Here is a 22396-nt window from a genome sequence, read left to right on the forward strand (position 1 = left end):
GTCTTTAAAAAAAATGAATCTGGACTTCATAGAAAATACCATGCTGATCAAATGAAACATCATGATAAACTAATTTATTTTAGATTCTAATTACTTTTGTTTAAAGAACAATTAAAACAATTTAAGAATTCTTGATTGACTGGTCCTGTGAGGTACAAACCAAATTGTAGATTTAAAAAATGACTCTAGAGCTTCAAGAATGCAAGGTACTGAGTTGAAAAATAGAAGAAATGGAAATACCTGTTTTTTTAATGCATTGTAATTTTAATCAAATTCTTCTGAGTGGTTTCCCTATGCATCTATGCTCCCTTCACCCTTTCTTTTAGGAAAAGCTTTGTCTTACGGAGTGAAAGTGAAGAAAGCCTTGTCTTTCTTACATGGGTGGATGTTTTCTCCCATTTATCTCCTGTAGCTCCTGAGTATTGGTGTTCCATCGCTTACTTTGAAATGGATGTTCAAGTAGGAGAGACATTTAAGGTTCCTTCAAGCTGCCCTATTGTTACTGTTGATGGATATGTGGACCCTTCTGGAGGAGATCGTTTTTGCTTGGGTCAACTCTCCAACGTTCACAGGACAGAAGCCATTGAGAGAGCAAGGTATTGATTGTACAGTTAGACAGTTATTTTAAAAATTGAACATAGTACACTATAGTTTATTCAAAGTTATAATTTTCAATGGAATGTATGTTTTTGAACATTAATGAAAGAGGAAAGGTCATCTTGGGAATTCAAAATTTGTAAGCATTCTGTTTTTGTAGATATGTGTTATTTAAAATATGATAAAATGTGTTTTTTTTTAAAGTTAGGTTTTCTCTTCTTTGAAGAGTAATTAGACCTTTGGATTCCAGTTTGAGAACTAATCTTTATTTCCTCTGATCATATATTATTTCTGCAAATCTATTGAAATAAAATCAGAACAAGTTTCTGCAAGTGTTATTGATAAAAGGGAAATGTTCAATTTTGATAAACTCATTTAATGTAGTCATTAAAATGTTAGTGAAAAGTTTATATAGTTAAATATAAATGCTTAAGATGAAGTTTTACAGGAAAACATAATTTTAAGTACTGCATGAATTCAGCTCTAAAGAAATGTATGTGTGTGTAACCAGATAACCTTGGCTCTGTCACTAGCCGTGTTACTTTAGCAAATTACCTATGTTCTAAGTCAATGATGTCTAAAAGAATTCTCTGTAATAAAGGAAATTATTTAATCTGTGTTGTCTAGTACAGTAACCACTAACCACGTATGGTTATTGAGCACTTAAAATATGGCTCATGTGATTAACAGAATTTTAAAATTAATTTAATTTAAATAGCCACATGTAGCTAGTGGCTGTTGATTAGGACAATGTAGCTATAAGCCTAGTTTCATCATTTATAAAATGTTAAAATGTTATGTTAAATGATCCTGACATACAGCAATCATTATATATATGTTCATCAATATTGTATATGAATAAGATACTTTTAAAAAAGGAAATATATAAAAATGTTAACAATGGCTATCTTTTGGTTATGGTGTTACATAATGTCCTTTTTATTTTTAATTTTTCAATACTGGGTATGCTATATAATCTGAACTAAAATTTATTTTTATATACCTATCAAAATGAAATGTAATTCCCCTTTTCTTCCTAAGGTTGCACATAGGCAAAGGTGTGCAGTTGGAATGTAAGGGTGAAGGTGATGTTTGGGTCAGGTGCCTTAGCGACCATGCAGTCTTTGTACAGAGTTACTACTTGGACAGAGAAGCCGGGCGTGCACCTGGAGATGCTGTTCATAAGATCTACCCAAGTGCATATATAAAGGTTAGTTGCAGTTTTACACAAATATTTTAGACTTGGAAAACCATTTGTTGTTTTAAGAATTGAGATGGAGTTGGGAAGGGCAGAAAAATGTCTTTTTATGTATTAAATAATCAGAAATTATGTTTGTATATAAAACACATTTCCTGGGGGAATTTATTGACACGACTGGTTGTCTGGTTTTTTCGTTGCATCTGTGCCCTATTGTGAAATGTTTTAGAACAATATACAGGCTTTTGAAAATACTGAAAACTTTAAATTTGTTTTTCTTGACTTAAAATACGTAAAAATCAGACTTTGGAATTTCATCTTAGCCAATCTTCAGGATTTTATGAATGAGAAATCTCTAATTCCCTTTTCAAATTAAGAACCATGTGAAATGAGAAATAGAAATGAGAAATGGAAAATTCTTTAACACCAGGTTTTTTAAGATTTATTTTGTGCATTTAAATGAGTTTTATTTACTATATTATTTTGCAATTGAAGTCTGAGGTATTTTTCATTATTACATATTCAACCCATTTCAATTTTAGTTTAACATACACTGTCTTTGAAAGAGAAAGATAGTTGTAATTAGGCTAAATATTTTTAATTTTGGATTTTTTGCAGTCATCCTAAGCATCTTCATTGTTAGTTATCATAAATTAGTAGAATTAACTGTACCTCATCACTTATTCCCAGGAAATTGCTTAGCATACAAATAATATAGTCAAACAATATCTGCAAAAATGGAATTGCTTGATTGGCTCCTAACACATTTTCCCAATACCCATTTTCAGTCATTACATTTCAGTTAAAGGATATAGAGGTCTTTTTTTTTTTAATGAAACTTTCAAATATATCAAGTATAAAGAGCAATAAACGTCCATGCACCCATCATCCAGTTTCAACAGTTACCAGCATTTTACCAATCTTTAATGTTTTTCTCCCTCACCATTTTCCCTATAGTAATGTAAAGCCAATTCCAAACATTATATTAAGTTTACTGATAAAAATACTCTAGCATGAATTGCTAATTGATAAATAGTTTTAAAAAACATAATCACGGTGCTGTTTATTGCACCTGACAAAATTAACAATAATTCCTGTTAAAAGTTTTGATAGTAGAGGACCATTTATAGTTTTGATCTGTTGGAACAATGGAATAGAACATTAAAATATTATATTTATTGATAGGGTATTCATGATGTGGAAAAGTTGGTTATTAATGCATAGAATATGATCTCATTTTTGTTAAAGAAATAATATCATGTTTATTTGTATTTGTTTATATACCCGTAAGTCTAGAATAGTGTGTCTTACCAGGAATTGTCTCTGGGAGGTTGAGTTAACTATCTGTATTTTCCAGTTTTCCCACAAGGAATCTTAGTTATTTGTGCTTTGTTAATATTTTTAAGTGGTGTAGGATTTCCTCATATGCTTTGTAATCTCTTCTACATTTGTTGGCACATTTGTCTGAGAATTAATTCATTTTATTTTTATTTTTTCCTCCCTGTCATTGATTCTCTCTCTAGGGCAATTTTGCTTTAGTCTGGAACTCTAGGATCCACATCTCAGAACCACTTATCATATTTAGTAGGTAGAGAAATTTTGTCCTTTGAGGAAATTGGGTTCCTATCTCCAGATATGCTTAGGGCCTAATTCCAATTGCTTAGGTTTCTCTGATACTTACCTCTGCAATGGGCAAGAATTGTATTTCTTGGTATATTTCTGAGTTAGCTGTTAAATACCAAAACTGATTCATGGGCAAGTGCCCAGTTATAGCCTTCAGAGAGCTTGGCTGTTCTCTCTTTTTCTGCATTAGTCCAAGAAGTTGAATTCCTGTCCTCTACACCTGTTTTTGGTCTTGGGTACCCCAAGTACTTTTCGTCTTTAGTCCTCTCTCTCCAGTTGATAAACATATGGATGGTTTCCACTTTTTGGCTATTATGAATAATGCTGCTGTGAACATTCATGTGCAAGCTCTTAGGTAGATGTATGTTTTCATTTTTTGGATATGTAACTAGTAGTGGAATTGCTGGATCATTAAGTGACTGTGTGCTTATTTTTTGAGGGACTGCCAGACTCTTTTCCAAAGTGGCTGCTCCATTAGTCCAGTTTATTTGTTTGGTTGCTTGTTCTTGTGATGTCATATCTAAGAAACCATTACTTAATCAAAGATCATGACTGTTTATTCTTATGTTTTCTTCTAAATGTTTTATAGTTGTATCTCTGAAGTTAAACCCTATGATCCATTTTGAGTTAGTTTTTCTGTATGATATAAGGAAGGGATCCAGTGTTGTTCTTTTGAATGAGAATATTGAGTTCCAGCAACCATTTGTTGAAAAGACTGTTCTTGCCCTCAGAAGTTATCTTGATACCTTTGTTGAAATTCTGTTGGCCTTAAGTGTAAAGGTTTATTTCTGGGCTATCAATTCTATTTCATGGATCTGTATATTTATCCTCATGACAGTACTATGTCTTGATTACTTTAGCTTTGTAGTAAGTTCTCCAACTTTGTTTTTTTTTTTCAGGATTGTTTTAGCTGTTACTAGCTCCTTATATTTCCATATGGATTTTATGGTTGACTTGGAGAATATATATTTTTAATAGTGTTTCTATCCCTTGTATGTGTTTGGAACAGAGAGAAGGAGATTATGTGTATCTACTCATCCATCTTGATTGGAAGTCTCTGGATTACTTGTGTAATTTGCAGTGAATGGACAGGACTATGGTGTTGAATAGATACTATGTGCTAGACTGTAGTGATGAACTTAACTAGATATGGGGTAGTATTTAAAACATTTAAACTTTAAAAATGTGGTATCTTAAATAATTTCCAGCACTGTCAAATAAATGTAACATCTTTACTTGGTGCAAGTGGTTCTTGAAAAGTCCCAAAGGGATGAGACGCCATTATTTAACAAACCACTGCCCTGGATAGAACAATAAACTGCCATGAACAATAAATATCTTGTGGGACATATCAGTGAAGTCAAAACAACACCTCATTTTTGTCACATTAAGGTTTTAAAAAGAATAGTTTCTGTTTATCCAAGTATGTTACTGTTCTTCAGAAGAGTCTTATTATTAGCCAGACAGACAGAGCTGCAGATACACTCTAAATCTAACCTTTGGCATTTTCTTTGTTTGTTTATTTTTTAGGCAGCAGTAACTAAAAGATCTGTATGTTACTGTTAGTTTGTCAGATTCTCACCAGAGGTGATATTACTACAGTGAATTGTGTGCAGATAGCATGAACCTTTGGATGGAGATCCCATGCATTGGGAATATATCACCCCTCCCAACACACACACACACACACACACACACACACAAATCACCCCTCCCAACAAACACACACACATACACACAAATTCCCTGTTTCCCTTTTTAATTAAAATTAGGAAAATACAGGTTTAGAAAGCCATTCTTTCATTTTATAAACAAGAAGCTAGAACTAATTTTTTTTCCTTCTCTCATGACAGAGTAGTCATCTTATGGTCATGAAAATCTGATGTATTGAAATGGCATTTTATAAGCTTTAAATGAATTAAAAGTTTAAAGTTTCTTTAAGTGGCCTTGCTTTTCTTTCAAAATAGTAAGGTTTGTTTTGTGGTACTCATCTACCTTTAGTTATCACCCTACAACCTCCCCTCCCCGCCCAATTTCTCCCAGGCCTGGACAACCACTAATCAACTTTCTCTCTCTACACAATTGCCTATTACAACATTTCATAATAATGGAATCGTTTAATGTGGTCTTCTTTTAGTTACTTCATTAAGCATGTTTTCAAACTTCAGTCATGTATATATGTGTACTTTATTCTTTTTATGGCTGAATAATACTACATATACCACATTTTGTTCATCCATACGTCAGTTGATGGACATAAGGGATTCCACTTTTTGGCTGTATTATGAATAATACTGTTATGAATTATGAATATTGGTGTACAAGTTTTTGTGTGAACATACATCTCATTTCTCTTGGGTATATACTGAGGAGTGGAATTCCTGGATCATAAGGTAACTCTAACTTTTTGAGGGGCTGCAAGTGGCTGTACCATTTTAACATTCCCATCAACAGTATGGGAAGGTTCCAATTTCTTTAGTCTATAATGAATACTTGTTATCTATCTTTTCGATCTTAACCATCCTAGTAGGTGTGACGTAGTACTATAGTGGTGGTTTTTGATTTGCATTTCTCTGATGATGTTGATTCAGGTTTGTTTTTAAACACAAACATGTTAGGGGAAGGGGGCAGTGGATGCTTCTAAACCACAGGTGGGTTAATTGAAGGTTGTTATGATCCCCACTTAAATTTATTCCCACTTGCCATATACTGTGATTCTTCCAGGTCAGGTAATTTAGCAATCCTTAACGCCGTGTTATGTTCACATGTCCAGTATAACAATCTGGATTACATTTTCTGTGTTGATTCAAACTGAGGGTGTTGTAATTAAGCCTTATGAAATAAAAATGCCAAAATTTTACTCCTTTCAGAATTTATCTTTCAGAAAGATAATACCCTGAAAGTGTTGACAGTGACCTTTATAAGACACATTGGTTAAATAATAGGTTTTGTAACAAACTTATGTGAAAGTAACCACAGAAAATATATTTAAATAAATGAAAACCAAGGTAAGTTGTTGATTAGCTCAGGAGTGGTGATCAGAAATACCTTCTGGATCTGAGCCAAAAAGACTATTTAAAACTTTTGGTTAGTTTGAATTGTCTTTATCAACAATTTAGTTCAGTTATAAAAGGAAGATGATTCTATTTCTGTGATAGTCTTAATTTTACCATCTGGTGTAACAGATGAAATCTGTTACAGTTTGATGGATCAGGTATAGTGTACAGTAAGGAGGCAACACAAGTTTAAGCAGTATAACCAGTCATTATAAGTCTTCTGGTTTGAGTGCTGTAATTACATAATCCATTGTGGAAGGAAGGTTTGCTGAGGAGCTTAATGAATCATTTTTATTACATCTGCAGATACAAGTGAGTCACAGTGTCTTATAGTTTCATGGTTGTGACTACCTGTAGTATGTGCTGCTGATTTAGGCTAAGGCAGTCATCATTGCAATTGTTTACAACATATTCTAAACAGCCTCTGTATCAAGATCTGTTGGCTATTTTTTAATGACTCATGGCAGGGGTGGAGGTATGTTGAGAGCATGTTTGAACCCTGGGAATTTGTAAGTAAGTTTTATTCCATGCTCCCAGATGATAAGATTATGTATGTACCGTACTTGGTTAGTGATGGTTAAAAATATTTTTTTAAGTGGTTGTAAAGACCTAATTGTAAAACACAAAACTATGAAACTCCTAGAAGGTAACATAGGAAAAAACCTAGATGACCTTGGGAATGGTGATGACTTTTTAGATACACTAAAGGCACAATTCATGAAAGAAACAATTGATAGGCTGGACTTCATTAAAATTAAAAACTGCTTGTGCAAAACAATGTTAGGAGGATGAGAATTTAAGCCACAGACTGGGAGAAAATATTTGTAAAAGACACATCTGATAAAGGACAGTTATCTAAAATATAGAAAGCTCTTAAATCTCGACAGTAAGAAAACAAACAGCCTGATTAAAAAATGGGCAAAGACCTGAATAGATACCTCACTGAAGAAGATATACCAGTAGAAGTAAGCATATGAAAAGATATTCAAAGCCTTACATCATTAGAACATTACAAATTAAATGCCTAGATGCTATGCCATACCTAGCAGAATGGCCAAAATCCAAAACACTTAACACCAGTGCTGGCAAAGATGTGGAGGAGCAGGAACTCTCCTTTGCTGCTGGTGGGAATGCAAAATGGTACAGTCACTCTGGAAGACAGTTTAGTGGTTTCTTACATAGCTAACATGCTCTTACCATACAATCCTGCAGTCACGGTCCTTCGTATTTACCCACATGAATTGAAAACTTACATCCACATAAAAACCTGCACATAGATGTTTGCAGCAGCTTTATTCAGAATTTCCCCAAACTTGGAAGCAACCAAGGTGTCCTTTAATAGGTGAATGGATAAATAAACGGTGGTACATCCACACAATGGAATATTATTCAGCACTAAAAATAAATGAGCTATCAAGCCATGGAAAGACATGGAAGAACTTTAAATGCATATTGCTAAGTGAAAGAAGCCAATCTGAAAAGGCTACATACATAGTGTATGATTCCAACTATATGACCCTCAGGGAAAGGCAAAATTACAGAGAGAGTAAAAAGATGAGTGGTTTCTAGGGATAAGGGTGGGGAGAGAAGGATGAATAGACAGAGCACAGAGGACTTTTAGGGCAATGATACTGCAGTGTTAGATACATATTATTATGTATTTGCCCAAACCCATAGAATGTACAAAACCAAGGGTGAACCTTCATGTCAATATTAATGTAAACCATCACTTTGGGTTTATAGTGTAGGTTCATTGGTTGTAACAAATGTACCACGGTGGTGTGGGATGTTCATAGTAGGTGAGGTTTTACTTGAGTGCGGACAGGGAACTCTCTCTACTTTCTGCTCAATTTTACTATGAATCTGAAACTACTCTGAAATACAAAGTGTATTAATTTCCTTTTTTTAAAAAAGTGGTTATAGAGCTATTTGGCTTTTCAAATATTTGAATCTCTGCTCTGTGCTGTGCTAAGTAATACCTTCCAAGAGGTCACAGCCTGGCGGAAAAGTTCAGAATCTAATGGACTCTTGGGAAATCTTGAAAATATAATGGTTTCTGGGCATTGTGGGATTTCTCATTTTCAGACCTGACTTTGTTATGCTGTCTGTCCTGAAGTCTTTTAGGAATAGTAGTTTGGCCAGGTAATACATACATACATAATTGACACATTATACCTCTTCAGAGAATGAGATGGTCTAAGTTTTGTCCTCTATTGATGCTAGAAGATAGGTAATGAGTAAAGAAGTAAATAGGAATGTGATCTGCTATTTGGAGAGGATTATTTTGTTTATTGTTATATGCTGTGTATTTTGTTTAAATACATGGTTAAAAACAACATTTTTTCACGCATCTCAAGATTAATGGTTTGGGTTCTAAGCCTTTTGTTTATCTGATTAAGTACTTTTATGCATCCTTTGATTTCTTTTATTGTCAAGGATAATTGTACTTGCTCATATATGGGTTTTAGCTTGTCGTATTTTAAAAAATTTTAATTTCTTCTTTGAATGAGGAACATAGTTACATGGTTTATAAATGAAAGTTATATTTTAAAAAGTTTGCATTAAATAGCCTTGCCTCTATGGTCCTTGTCTTTCTTTCCTACAACTTCTGTGGAGACCATTCTGCTTGTGTCATCTTCCAGTACTTTTTAAAACACAGGTATAAGCAGATACATTATTTTAGCAAGTTGGCTTTTTCCTAGAAAAAAAGGTGATATGATTTATCAGCCATAATTTATTGCATGCTGAAAGAACATCCAGTAGTTTCATAGGGATGAAATAAAAGTGGTAACCCATTCTTGCTCTACCAGCCCATGGCATGGCTGATGAAAAACCTTGAAATTACTTACGAACTCCCTAATTCATCCTGAAAGGCAAATGGTTACAGGGGATATCAAAAATAAAATTATAAGTAACATTTATTGACAGCTTATTATATACTATGCCAAGTTTACAACAACCCTATGAATAAAAGCTGTACACATTACATTCCCATTTTATAGATAAGAAAATTGAGGTTCCATTTAGGTTAAGAAACTCAATTATGCTATTTGCAGATCATCAAAGTGACAATATATTAAGAGCATTTTTAAACATAAAGGTAGAGAGAAACTAGTTCAATGAAATCCTATCTACCCATCACTGAGATTCAGTAGTTAAGATTTTGTATTTGCTTTATCTGTCCTTTTTTCTTTATTTTAAAGCAAGCCTTAGATATGTTATTTTGTACCTGTGTACTAAAGTATGCATCTCTCAAAAAATGCAGATATTTTCTTATATAGTGACAATGCAATTTATTACAGTCCTCCAAATAGCTAGAATGATAAATTTAAAAAAGTTAGCCATATGACCAAGGCCATTAGTTAAGCCTAAAGAAAATTTTCAGCAATTTGGTTATGATTTCTTAACTGTTCCTTTCACGCATATGGGTGCTTTTCCCAAGGACAGTAATGGCTGACCCATGCTGGCTGAGCTAGATAAAGAATACAGAGGCATGTGGCACCGAAGTTATCTTGGTAGTGAAATGAGCCTCTTGCTAAGCTCCAGGCCACCTTTCCTGACTACCAGTTAAAATCTACATAAAAGCTTTAAATTTTTAAATAGTCCTCTTCTGAGAACTAAATGAAACTCTGAGTTTTAAATAAATTGTGTATTGGTTTTTGAGGTATGGAATCTTTTTTGATGGACTCAGTGTTAAACTTACCCTTTTTTTTTTTAAAGGTCTTTGATTTGCGTCAGTGTCACCGTCAGATGCAGCAGCAGGCAGCCACTGCTCAAGCTGCAGCCGCTGCCCAGGCAGCAGCCGTGGCAGGAAACATCCCTGGCCCAGGATCAGTAGGTGGAATAGCTCCAGCTATCAGTAAGTATGCTTTTGATTTTTTTTTAAAGTGTAATAGTTGGCATTTTACCTTGATTTCACTCAGTTGATTAGTTACTTTAAGCAATAATAGAAATTAAAGTTATTTTTACTGGGATAGTAACATTTTTGAATTTGTAGAAAACTTCTTCTGTAATAGTTGCCCTTTGTATAGGACCCTGTTTTCATTCTTTTTGTATCAAAAAAAGGGAGTATGGGATAAAGGAGAAAGGGGGTTATTGTTATATTATGTTGATCAATCTCCCCTTTTTTTGTTGATGCTTTTAATTCCTGCCTCACCAGCCAGGGTGGGTTGTAATTGCTGACCTGTTTGGCTTTATTCTAGAAGGAAAGCATATTTCAATTTCAGAATTAGGTACCTCTCCAATTTTTTTTTTAAGTATGCTAAGCATGGAGAGAAAACTAAGTGAGGGTGGTATTTTGATAACTTGTAGACTTTTTTTTAATTTTAGGGTAAAATTGAACTGTGTGCCAGGTTTCACACTGATGGGGAATTTTTTACTGCAGAGTTAAACTCCTGACTATAGACTTTTATGATGGAAACACGTGGCACCCATCTTCCACGTCTGAAGGCATAACTAGTGATTCATTCAACCCCTGTTCTTAACCTCTTCAGTGTGGTAAGCAAATCACACTGGCTAAGAAAACTGCAGTGGCCCTGCAGGTTTCTCTACAGTACATGCAAATTCCTCCCATTAGTTTCATTGTAATATTGATGAATGCAGATTGACCATATGACTGTATGTTCTGACTGGAAAATTAGATGCAGAGTCTCCATTTGTGACTTACGTTCAGGAGTTTACAATTTAGAGGTAGATAAGGCATATTCATTTAGAGAATTTGATTTTTTTTTAAATTTGGGCATCTAAACCAGTAATTTGCTAGTTTTGATGTTATAAACATGTTTTTGCTAAGGAATCCAGACTGTTACTAAATTTCTCATTCTCATCGACTGCCCCCATTCAATAATTGCATAGTATCTCTGTTACGTTGTGAAACTGAGAGACAGACGTCATCTGGGTCATCCAGGAAGTCTTAGTGGAACCAGTACTGTTAGAACTGTCTTGTTATTGATCATGTCTTACTCTGAACTAGGCTGTTTAGACAGACAGCAAGGTTCTTAGAACCAACCTGTGGACATGTACTATCTCTTAAGAATAAGTTATCACTTCACTCCCACTTCTAAGAGAAAAATAGGTGGGGTGTTGGTGAATTGTGGTAAATTACTTTATAATTGATGATAGCTTAAAGACCCATGTGGAATGTAAATTGTCTTAACCAAAAGTTTTCAGTCCCTGTTGATAAAGTTGAGATCTACACTTACTTCTTGGAACTTTGACAGAGAAGTTATATGCTGGGGAGAATGAAGTAAGAAAGCTGGTCACTTTATTAATGTAAAGTGTAGGGAGGATGGGAAGAGATCAGCCTGTCCCTCTGATGTCTTCCAAATTTTCTCTGTTAGGTTTGTCAGCTGCTGCTGGAATTGGTGTTGATGACCTTCGTCGCTTATGCATACTCAGGATGAGTTTTGTGAAAGGCTGGGGACCGGATTACCCAAGACAGAGCATCAAAGAAACACCTTGCTGGATTGAGATTCATTTACACCGGGCCCTCCAGCTCCTTGATGAAGTACTTCACACCATGCCTATTGCTGACCCACAACCTTTAGACTGAGGTCTTTTATTGTTGGGGCCCTTAACATTATCAGGATGGTGGACTATAAAATACAATCCTGTTTATACTCTGAAGATATAATTCACTTTCGTTCTGCTTTATCTTTTCATAAAGGGTTGAAAAATGTGTTTGCTGCCTTGCTCCTAGCAGACAGAAACTGGATTAAAACATTTTTTCCCCCTATTTAGAACTTTTCAGGCATGACTCAGAGCTTGAAGATTAGGAAAAACACATTCTTATTAAATCTCCACCAGTTATGTATGAGGGAATCATTCCAATGCTGGAAAATATAGTCCTTTAAAATGTCTCAGAGCCTTTTATATGCAGAACATCAATACATGTGTTATTCTACAGAGTAAATTCAATATTGCTGATTTTAAAGACAGAGAAGTTCTCAAAGTTAATTCACCTGTTATTTTGTGTGCAAGTTATTAATGAACATACTTTATCCTAAAATATTGTGCCATGTGGGTGAGTTAATTTTATCAAGAGCAACTTTACTCTGTTTAAAAAATGAGATACTAATGTATTATAACCTTTTATCCAAAGTACTTTTTTTGTAAGATTAACTAGTGAAGATGATTTCAATTCAGATTATCTTGCTACTTTTATTTTTGCCAAGGCAAAAAACTAATTTGTATGTATATTGAGAATTCCTTAAAATTACCAGACAAAGAAATATCACTTAAAATTACATTTGTTATCTCTACTGGATAACTTTTATCAAGAAGTATACTTTTGCCCTGTTAGATGTATTCTTCTTTCTAGACACAAGGTTGGTCACTAAGAAGCCTAGAAATTTCTTTGCTTCATTAATTCATAGGGAAAGGTTTTATATTTTAAAAAACACTAAAAGCAGTGTCACTCCACGTACGATCTCACTGTTCTGCAAAGGTGGCAATGCTTAAATAATGAGTATTTCGGAAACTGCCAAATTCTGTGTTAAATACTGTGCAGAATAATAGAAACATTACAGTTATTAGTAGGTAGTTTGGATATTTTTGTACTTGATTTAATGTGTGACTTTTTTTTCGTATACTGTTTAAATCATGTATGTTATGACATTGTTTAAAATTCAGTTTTTGTATCTTGGGGCAAGACTGCAAACTTTTTTATATCTTTTAGTTATTCTAAGCCCTTTGCCATCAATGATCATATCAGTTGACAGTGACTTTGTATAGAGAACTTAAGTAGAAAAGTTGCAAATGTATTGACTGTACCACAGACACAATATGTATGCTTTTTACTTAGCTAGTAGCATAAATAAAACCGAATCTCAACATGCAAAGTTGAATTCTAGGTTTGATTTTTAAGTTTCTTTTTCTTTTTGCACTTTTGAGTCCAACCTCAGTGGCAAGACACCTTCTACTAAATGACAGGCAACAGCCAGTACTATTGGGCAGCTTTGGTTTTTTCCCTCACGCTCTCCCAGGACTTCCCCATGGACGTTGTGTATCAAGTACAGAGTTGGTTATTTTTGAGCTTTCATTTTACTGTAGCAAAAATAGGCCTGATTGTTTATAAGACTAGATGGGTTGTCTACAGGATAAGTAGTGTGACATAAAAAAAATTATCTTTCAGATGCTTTTACTTTTTTACCTGGAGGGCCTTTCTGAATGTAGTAAGATTCTTTAAAGTGTGCTACAAGTTTGAGATATGAGAAACACCTATGCATGATAATCATCCTTCCTTCAGCTTACATGAACAAGTCTTCTACTTCCTTGCTCAGAAAGTCATCTTAATCAGACCAACCTGGACTGAGTTGGCTTATTGCTGTGATTTAGACATAGATCTTGATCCAAGCTACATGTCTCTTTTTTTAAAAAATAATTTCTCTACCAGGTCATTTATACTCTTGAGTACTTAGAGATACTTTTGTTTAAAACCTAATTTTAATCTGTAAAACTTTGGTGATTTAAGTTTTATTGGTAAATTTGAAAAAATGTATCTTCTCTAGAAATTATTACTGTATGTCTGTTTTGCTGTGAATGAAGAAAGGAGTAAGAGGAGAGTGTTTCAGAGTTAACAGACTTTTAAAATCCAAATTATTTGATTAGAACCATAAGCATGCTATGATATAGTCTCTTGCCTCCTTTTCTGCTTTAAGGAAGGTTTCATGTTTACACATCTGGTGAAAGTGTGGAAAATACTTGCTAAGAAGTCTGTCTTCGAGGCCAAGCCACCTATCTTGTTTTTTTCCTGCTAAGAACCATAAAAGCTCTACAAGCATATGAAAGAATTTCCGGTTATTAATTGCTTTATATTTGTACTAGATTTAGTCACATGCTTTTGAGAAAATATCTAGTATGTTATGGTCAGCTGTTCTGGAGAGCTTAGTTGTTAGGTGGTGTTTCAGTTTCTGAGAGGCAGCCATCTTTGATGAGTAAGACTAAGGTTTAAAATTTTACGGCTACTTTAAGGTTAGAAGAGTTTCAGCAGTTCTTGGAATCTGATTATTATTAGGGTATGGTTCTGGGTGGGTTTTCTTAGCAAATTCATATCTCAAAGACTCTCAAAATATTGAGTCTCCTTGAAAACTTGAGAGATAAACGAAGTACATACCTTTATAATCAGTCTGAGGCCCATTCCACTTTGTCCAGTGCCTTTCAGTGCATTATCAAAAGGAATCCTTAATGGTGTTGCCTTTATTTTCCAGGAAGTAGATTCTTTTGTGGGATATAGTCTATCTCATTTTGTGTAGTGTACTACTCCTGGTGTAGAAAGATAATGATACTAAATACTGCCACATACCCTTGTTTTCCCAGAAGCTTGGCTCATTGGTACTGACCTGCCTGGTCCATAGGTCTCCCATCCCATTCCTCCTGTAAACATTGTAGGTTTTCAGGTTGGATGGTCTGACTTAAGGGTAACCATACTTAGAATATCTCGGTAAACTGAATACACAATAGCTTTGTTGTATTTCAAAGCTAAAGGTCCATTCTTGTGGGAAAGGGTGTGGTGTAAAGGGGGTATTTGTAATAGAAATGTTGAAGTTGAAATAAAATGTCCTGTCTTCCAGATGATAAATACCTTATTTAAAAGTGTATTGCAGTTATCTTTTTGACTGTGCCCATCTGGAGAAGGGAAATTATACATTTTCCCATGGTGCTCCTTAAGTATCTGTGGCGGTTAAAGAATATAAGGTGAAATATGTCTACTCCTAGTTTGGTGGTAACTGGTTAATTTTTACTAGCTGTCTGTAAATCAGGTAGTTAAGATCCTTTTTGAGAACCTTTGGGGAAAAGCAGTTTTGTTCTGAGTTTGGATAGAATCCTTTTTGTTGATAGTTTCTATAATTTGCTGCCTTTATCATTAAGTCATTTTCCAGGCATTTTATTTAACGATTGCAGATTGGGAAAATGGTGAATTTTAGGTCACTGAGGTACATGAGAATATGAAAGCAATTACCTGTAAAGTCAGTTAACTCATTTGTAGATGGGGATTGGCTAAGACTGGCAGATAATAGCATGAAAAAAAGTATTTTTTTCAAAGCCCTTTAATATACTGTTTCACTTGATCTTTACAACAACTCTGTGAGAAGGGGTTAGAGAGAAGGAAATCCTTGTTTTCTCCTTTCTAAAGCCAAAATCCATTGCACTGTAGGTAGCTGTCAATAAATAATTGCCTAAACCGTACTTTGCAAGATGGTAGAAAACAGGCTGTGATAGTCTTCTGTGCAAGCCTTTCCATTTTTTTCTGACAAGTAGATCATTTCTTTTCTCCTGAGATGTATCAGGAAGAATGTAAGAAGTTAGTGTCTATTCACAGCAGTGTCCTCCAGCCCAGACTTGACCCAGTGCTGCCGGGTTGCTTATCTTGTTTATCTGGTATCACTCGAGTGGAATTTTCCGTGTAATCCAAACTTGCCTTATTTAAGCAGTAAAGCTTTTTTATTTTAGCCATTTTTTGAATGGAGTTTTTAATATGTATATCAGAGAACATACTGGATATAACATTTCTTTCTTTGCCTACTGCCTTTGTAGACTTCAGGGGCTGCTAAGACAGGCAGGACTGTTTGGCCTTTGCTAATGGTTGCACCCCACTGTGGTGTTGAGTGTTCGGTTTTGTATACACACCCTCCAGCCTTCTCCCTTTCTGACAGTGACCACTTCCTGTGTGCCTCCCCTCAGTAGTTTCTTCTTCTCTTTCTGATTAATATTTCCACCTACTTGGGCAAGGAAACCAGATAACCAAACTTTTGTAGAACTTTCTTTAAAACACAAGGACAAACTGGGATGGGACCCAAGAAACTTTACTAAGTGTTGAAAAGGACATCAGTTTGACTGCTTAGGGGGCTTCCTGATTCCTGCTGTGTTTCAGGTAGTTGAGGTAAAAAGAAGTGAGTCATACTCATATTTTCCCCCTTTTGAAAGGTTTCATTGCTTCCATCTGAATGCTGCTCATACAACACTGGGCTTTACAAGGGTTACTAAATTAGCATCAGTAGCCAGAGGCAGTACTGTTGCATAGAGGATACCAGCAAATAAAACAAATGAAAAATAAAAAACAAACCTTGGAATATGAGAGGGTGATTTTTATTTTGTTTTGGTGTCCCCCTTTGAGCCCTATCTTCTGGCCTTCCTTCTCTATTAGATGTTTTTGACCTGTGGTGCCTTTATGAGAATTGAGGGTCTGATACTCTGCCCCAAGGAGTAGCTACAGTAAGTGCTGATGTTTTCAGGGATTTTAATATCAGACTTGAAGAATGACTGAACCTTCTTTCTTTTCTTTCTTCCGTTCTTTTGTTCTTTTGTTCTGTCTGCGTAGGAAGGACTGAGAAAACTCTGGTGAAGACAATCATTTCTCTCTTGATGTGGATAATTTTCACAGTTTACTTAAGATGCTTTCTCAATGGGTCTCAGAGCCAGTGTTCTTGTTCAGCCTGAAACTAGTGGCTCTGGATGGGGCCAGTAATATTCTCTGGTTTGCACTCTGCCACTAATTTGATGTATGACCTTGGGCAAGTCATTTACCTTCTCTGGGCCTCAGTTGCCTCATCTGTAAAATGGGGGAGTTGGACTAGATGAGTACTTCCAGCTCTAATCTAAGTGACCTTGCCTACCTTACAGCAATTTTTGATTTCTTTACCTTTGCTCTGCTGTTTGGGAGGCTTTTTACTTATTTCCACGTTATTCAGATGAGACTAGGCTTGATATTTTATTAGTATTCTGTGGACAAGAAGTTACATAATATGTCCTTAAGACTTAAATTTAACCAAAGGCCTAGCACCACCTTGGGGGATGCAATAAATATTTTAAAAAAAACTGAGAAGTGGGGGAAAGCCTTCATTTTATTTTCCCATCATCTCTATTCAAGGTTTATTAAGGCAAATTTTTTTAAGTCGTGACATCCTCCCTTTCGGACTGGTATGTGTGTGACCCCATCTCGCAAGTGCTGTGTGCTCGTAATTTTCTTTCAGCTGCAATGGATTGCAAACCTTAATGATAGAGGTTACTACTTTGGGTCTTTGGTTTCTTAACTCTTCTATGCTCGTAACAGGGAAATTCCTCTGAACTGCATCAGTTAAGGTGGTTTATATGATTCAAGAAAACAATATCAGTAGATGATTATTTACTTTATTATTGGCTCTTTTTTTGTCCATTTTGATGAGAAGACTGTTGGCTGGAGTGTTTCTTTCAGAGTTTTCTTCCAACCTATCCTTGGATGAGTATAATTAATGAACTTGGCTTTTTCAAGGACTTTGAGAGCCTTCCCTGGGGATGGGTGGAGGGTAGGGGTGGGCAGTCCTGGTAAAGGCCAGCTCTGGCGTGGCTGGGAAGGAGGGGCTGAAACCAGCTGCTGTCGCTATGGCTGCTTGTCATTGATAGAAGGACTCATGAGCTTGGACTGGTTAAAAGGCTAAGACATGGGAGTTGACAGACTTCCTCCAAGTACTGAGTTCTGACTGATGCCTTGGACATGTGATCTAAGGGAAAAGTGTGAATGCTTGTAGATGATGAAAAGCTGGTGGGCTGCAGAACCGTTTGGAGGAAGCCACTGGGGTTTGAGGACAGATTTGGTGGTGGTATTTCCTAACTCTGTCTCCTCCCCTAAAGTCAGAGGAATGCAGCTATGCCAAAACCCAGAGAAGAGCCACACAGCTGCTGCATTTGGGAAAACTGGCCAGCGAAAGCTCCAGTAGTTTTTTGGTGGCTTTCTGTATACTTTTGCCTGATTGAAGTCTGTGGCTAAAAATAGTTGAACCTTTCCTGAGAACTCTGTAACAAAAATATGTTTTTGATTAAAAGAGAAAGCCAATTAAATCATTATGTGCTCATTCTTTTTCTTAAGCTGTGAATGTCTTGGATCTGCAAAGAGTTCCTAATAACTTAGCAAATTCTCAGACCTGAGGATAACATTTCCCTTCATTGCTTTGTGACCACTGAAATGGGGAATATGGCATTTCAATACGACTGGAAGAACAATCCTCATTCGTTTCTCATTTCTAAAAGGAAAGGGTGGATGATGGTGATTGGAGAAGAGGTGGGTGATAGGGTATTATGAAAACCAAGATTCTTGAAGTACAGGTAGAAATTGGAAATTGGAGACCTTGTCGCTGCCCATCTAAGGATTAAGGAAAAAGCTGCCTGCTAGCTGCTTCTGTGAAATGGGAGTCACTGTAGGTGGGGAGTGATCTGGGGAGGTGATTCTATGGCAATGGCTTAGTGCAACCAAATCAATATTTTCTCTTTAATCTTGCTGACATAAGTTCCAGAGATGTTACCAGTCCAAGAGACTCATTCTCACTGACCTAAAGTTCATAATATTTTAGGCTAGAACTTGAAGAGGGCAGTAGATTAGCATTCTGTTGGGGAAAAAAATTCCTTTGTGGAGCACTTGAGGATAAAGAGCAGTTATGTATTCTTCATCTCTCAGGCCTCTGCTCTTGATTCTTGATTCCTTGTGCTTCATCCCATCTCGTGCCTCATCACAGTCCCCACAAATGGCAGCCTCAGAAGTCAAGACATTCATGACTCCCCTTCAAACCCTTCCTGCCCCCATCATTTCACTGCGATAAATTTCAGGGCCCTTTCCCCTCAACTCTTTGTGTTCTAAAAGAGTAATACAGAATACTTTCATGTTCATAGTCCTGTTGGGCCACCACTTGGTCTCAGACAGATGGTTAGGATGGGTTCACGGAGACCTAAGAATTTGTGGCCAGCAGACCTACCCTAAATAAATGGCTAAAGGAAGTTTTCTGAACAGAAAGGAAATGATAAAAAGAATAAAAGTTGGAACATGAGGAAGAAAAACATGGTAAGCATAAATAAGAGTACATACAATAGGCTTTCTTCTCATAATGAGTTTTCTAATTTATGTTTGAAAGTTGAAGCAGCAATTAAAACTAAGCTAATGTGATTCTAAATATATAGAGAAAATACTTTAAACGACTAAAAAATCTGTATAAAGAGATACAGTCAGAAAGACTATAGATAAACCAAAATAGAATTCTTAAAAAATGCTTCAATAACTGAGGCACGGGGAAAAAAAGAGCAGAGAAAATAAAATGGCAGACTTAAACATATCAATAATTAAATGTAAATGGTCTAAATAATACTGGTTAAAAAGACATACCAGCAGATTGGATTAAGAAACATGATCCAACTATAAAATGGCAGACTTAAACATATCAATAATTAAATGTAAATGGTCTAAATAATACTGGTTAAAAAGACATACCAGCAGATTGGATTAAGAAACATGATCCAACTATATACTGTCTATAAAAACTCCAATCATGATATGGGCAAGCTGAAAGAAAAAGTATGGAAAAATATATATCAGGTAAACATTAATCAACGAAAAGCAGCAGTGGTTATGTTAACATCAGATAAAGTAGATTTCAGAGCAAAGAAAAATACCAAAGAGAGGGACATTATATAATGATAAAAAGGCCAATCCATCAAGAAGACACAGTAATCCTAAGTGTATGTACCAAACAACTGAGCTGCAAAATATGTGAAACAACAATAGAACTGAATGGAGAAATAGATCTACATCTGTAGTTGGGAACTTCAATACCTTTTTAAACAATTGATAGAAAACTAATAAAATCAAAGCTGTAGAACTCAACACCAACAACCAGTAAGATCTCATTGACATTAATGAACAAGCTTTCCAACAATAGCAAAATAGATATGTTTTTTAAGTGCAAACAACATATACTAAGAAAGACCATATCTTGGATTGACCTAAGACTCAACAAGTTTAAAAGAATTGAAATCATATATTCTCTGACCACAGTGGAATCAAACTAGAAATCAACAGGTAGCAGGAAAATCTTTAACAATTTAGAAACTAAACAACACGCTTGTAAATAATCCACGGGTTAAAGAGGAAGTATCAAGGGAAGTTTTTAAAAAATGAACTGAATGAAAAATGAAAAACACCAATATTTGTAGGATACAGCTAAAATAATACTGAAAGAAATTTATAGCACTAAGTGCAAACAGGAAAATTATTAAACTTTTTAAGCACTGTTTGCATTTAGTGCTATTAAACTTTTATAGCACTAAATGCAAACAGGAAAATTATTAAACTTAAAGAGGAAAATCTTAAACAATACCCTAAACTCCGACTTCAGACACAAAAACCCCAAGCAAGCAAGCAAGCAAAAGGAAGGAAATACAAATGAGGAGTAGAAATTAATAAAGTTGAGACAGAAAACAAATATGAATGAAACAAGAGTTGGTTCTTTGGAAAGATCAGTAAAAATCAAACCTGGCAAGACTGACAAGGGTAAAGACACGAATTATCAATATGGGGAATGAAACAGGATAACACTTCAGATTCTGAAGACATCATAAAGATAAGGGAATAATGCAAACAGCTTTACACACAAATTTGTCAACTTAGATGAAATTGTCCAATTTGCTGAAAAACAAGTTACCACACCTCACCTAATATGAAATTTTTGAATAACCCTATAGCTATTAAGGCAATTGAATTCATAATTATAAACCCCCCCAAAAGAAATCTCCAGTCCCAGAAGGTTTCATGGGAGATTGTAACATGCAAAGAATTAATAACTATGCAGTCTTTTCCAGAAAAATAGAAGAGAGAGGAACACTTCCCAATTCATTTTATGAAGCTAGCATTACCCTGATACAAGACCAAAGATAATACAAAAAAAACTACAGACCAATAATATCCTTCATGAATATACATGCAAAGACCCTTAAGACATTAGCAAATAGAATCCAGCAACATATAAAAAAGAATTATACATCATGACCAAGTGGGATTTATTCTAGGAATCCCAGGCTTGGTTCAATATTTGAAAATAAATGAATTCATATGCCACATTATCAAGCTAAAGAAAAAAATATTTCAGTTGATGCATCTACAAAAATCCTATCGCTAACATACTTAATGGTGAAAACTGAATGTTTTCTACCTAAGACTAGAAACAAGGATGTATGCTCTCATTACTCTTACTCAAAAAGTGCTGAAAGTTCTAGCCAGTGTAACAAGGCAAGAAAATAAAAGGTGTACAAATTGAAAAGGAAGGAATAGAAGTCTCTATTTGCAGATGACATGATCTGATGGGGTAGAAAATCCCAAGGAATGTATTAAAACAACAATGGATAAATAAATCCACTAAGGTTACTGGATGTAAGATTTACATACAAAAGTCAACAGTAGTTTTATTATAAGCAATGTACAATGTACATCTGGACACTGAAGTCAAAATACAATACTATTTACGACTGCTTAAAAAAGCAATACTTATTTATAAGTCTAGCAAACAACTATAGGGTTTATATGCTGAAACTACACATGCTGATGAAATAAAGATCTAAAATGGAGAAACATACAGTATGTTAATGGATTGGAACACTCAAAATAACAGATCAATTTCCCTAAATTGATATACAGGTTTAATGCATTTCCTATAAAAATCTTGGCAGGATTTTTTTTGTAGATATAGACAAGATTATTGTAAAATTTATGTGGAAAGGCTAAGATAATTTTGATAAAGAATAAAGTAGGAGTAAATCAGACTACCCAAATTCAAGACATTATATAGCTTCAGAGATCAAGATTGTGTGATATTGGAGGGGTAGAGATACAGATCAATAGAACAAAATAAAGAACCAAGAAATAGATCCACAAAAATACGCATGACTGACTTTCGATAAAGGTGCAAAAGCGATTCAGTGGAGAAGAGTTTTTTCACCAAATGGTGATGGAGAAACTGGGCAGACAGAAAAAAAAACTTGACCCAAGTCTTAAATCTTACACAAAAATTAAGTAAAAATACAAGACATGTAAAACCTAAAATTATAAAACTTTAAGGAAAAAAGTGGGATCTAGGACTAAGAAGTTCTTAGACTCAATAACAAAGCATAATCCAAAAATGGAAAATTT

General features: G+C 35.0%; 1 protein-coding gene across 4 annotated transcripts in view; it reads left to right on the forward strand.

Moving 5' to 3' along the window:
- SMAD4 (SMAD family member 4) overlaps positions 1-18304 on the forward strand; it is a 116551-nt gene extending 98247 nt beyond the window's left edge. For 3 of the 4 annotated variants that reach the window (XM_036918582.2, XM_057504187.1, XM_036918581.2), the window contains exons 9-12: positions 413-596; positions 1639-1807; positions 10195-10333; positions 11814-18304. In XM_036918582.2, the coding sequence (XP_036774477.1) occupies positions 413-596; positions 1639-1807; positions 10195-10333; positions 11814-12025 (704 nt within the window). In that variant the 3' untranslated portion in view covers positions 12026-18304. Of the gene's footprint in view, positions 1-412; positions 597-1638; positions 1808-10194; positions 10334-10858; positions 10972-11813 lie in introns of all 4 variants that reach the window. The other variant, XR_005031413.2, reaches the window with a different exon arrangement.
- The last annotated feature ends 4092 nt before the right edge of the window (positions 18305-22396 follow it).

The sequence above is a fragment of the Manis pentadactyla genome, chromosome 6, assembly GCF_030020395.1.
Source record: "Manis pentadactyla isolate mManPen7 chromosome 6, mManPen7.hap1, whole genome shotgun sequence".
NCBI lineage: Eukaryota > Metazoa > Chordata > Mammalia > Pholidota > Manidae > Manis > Manis pentadactyla.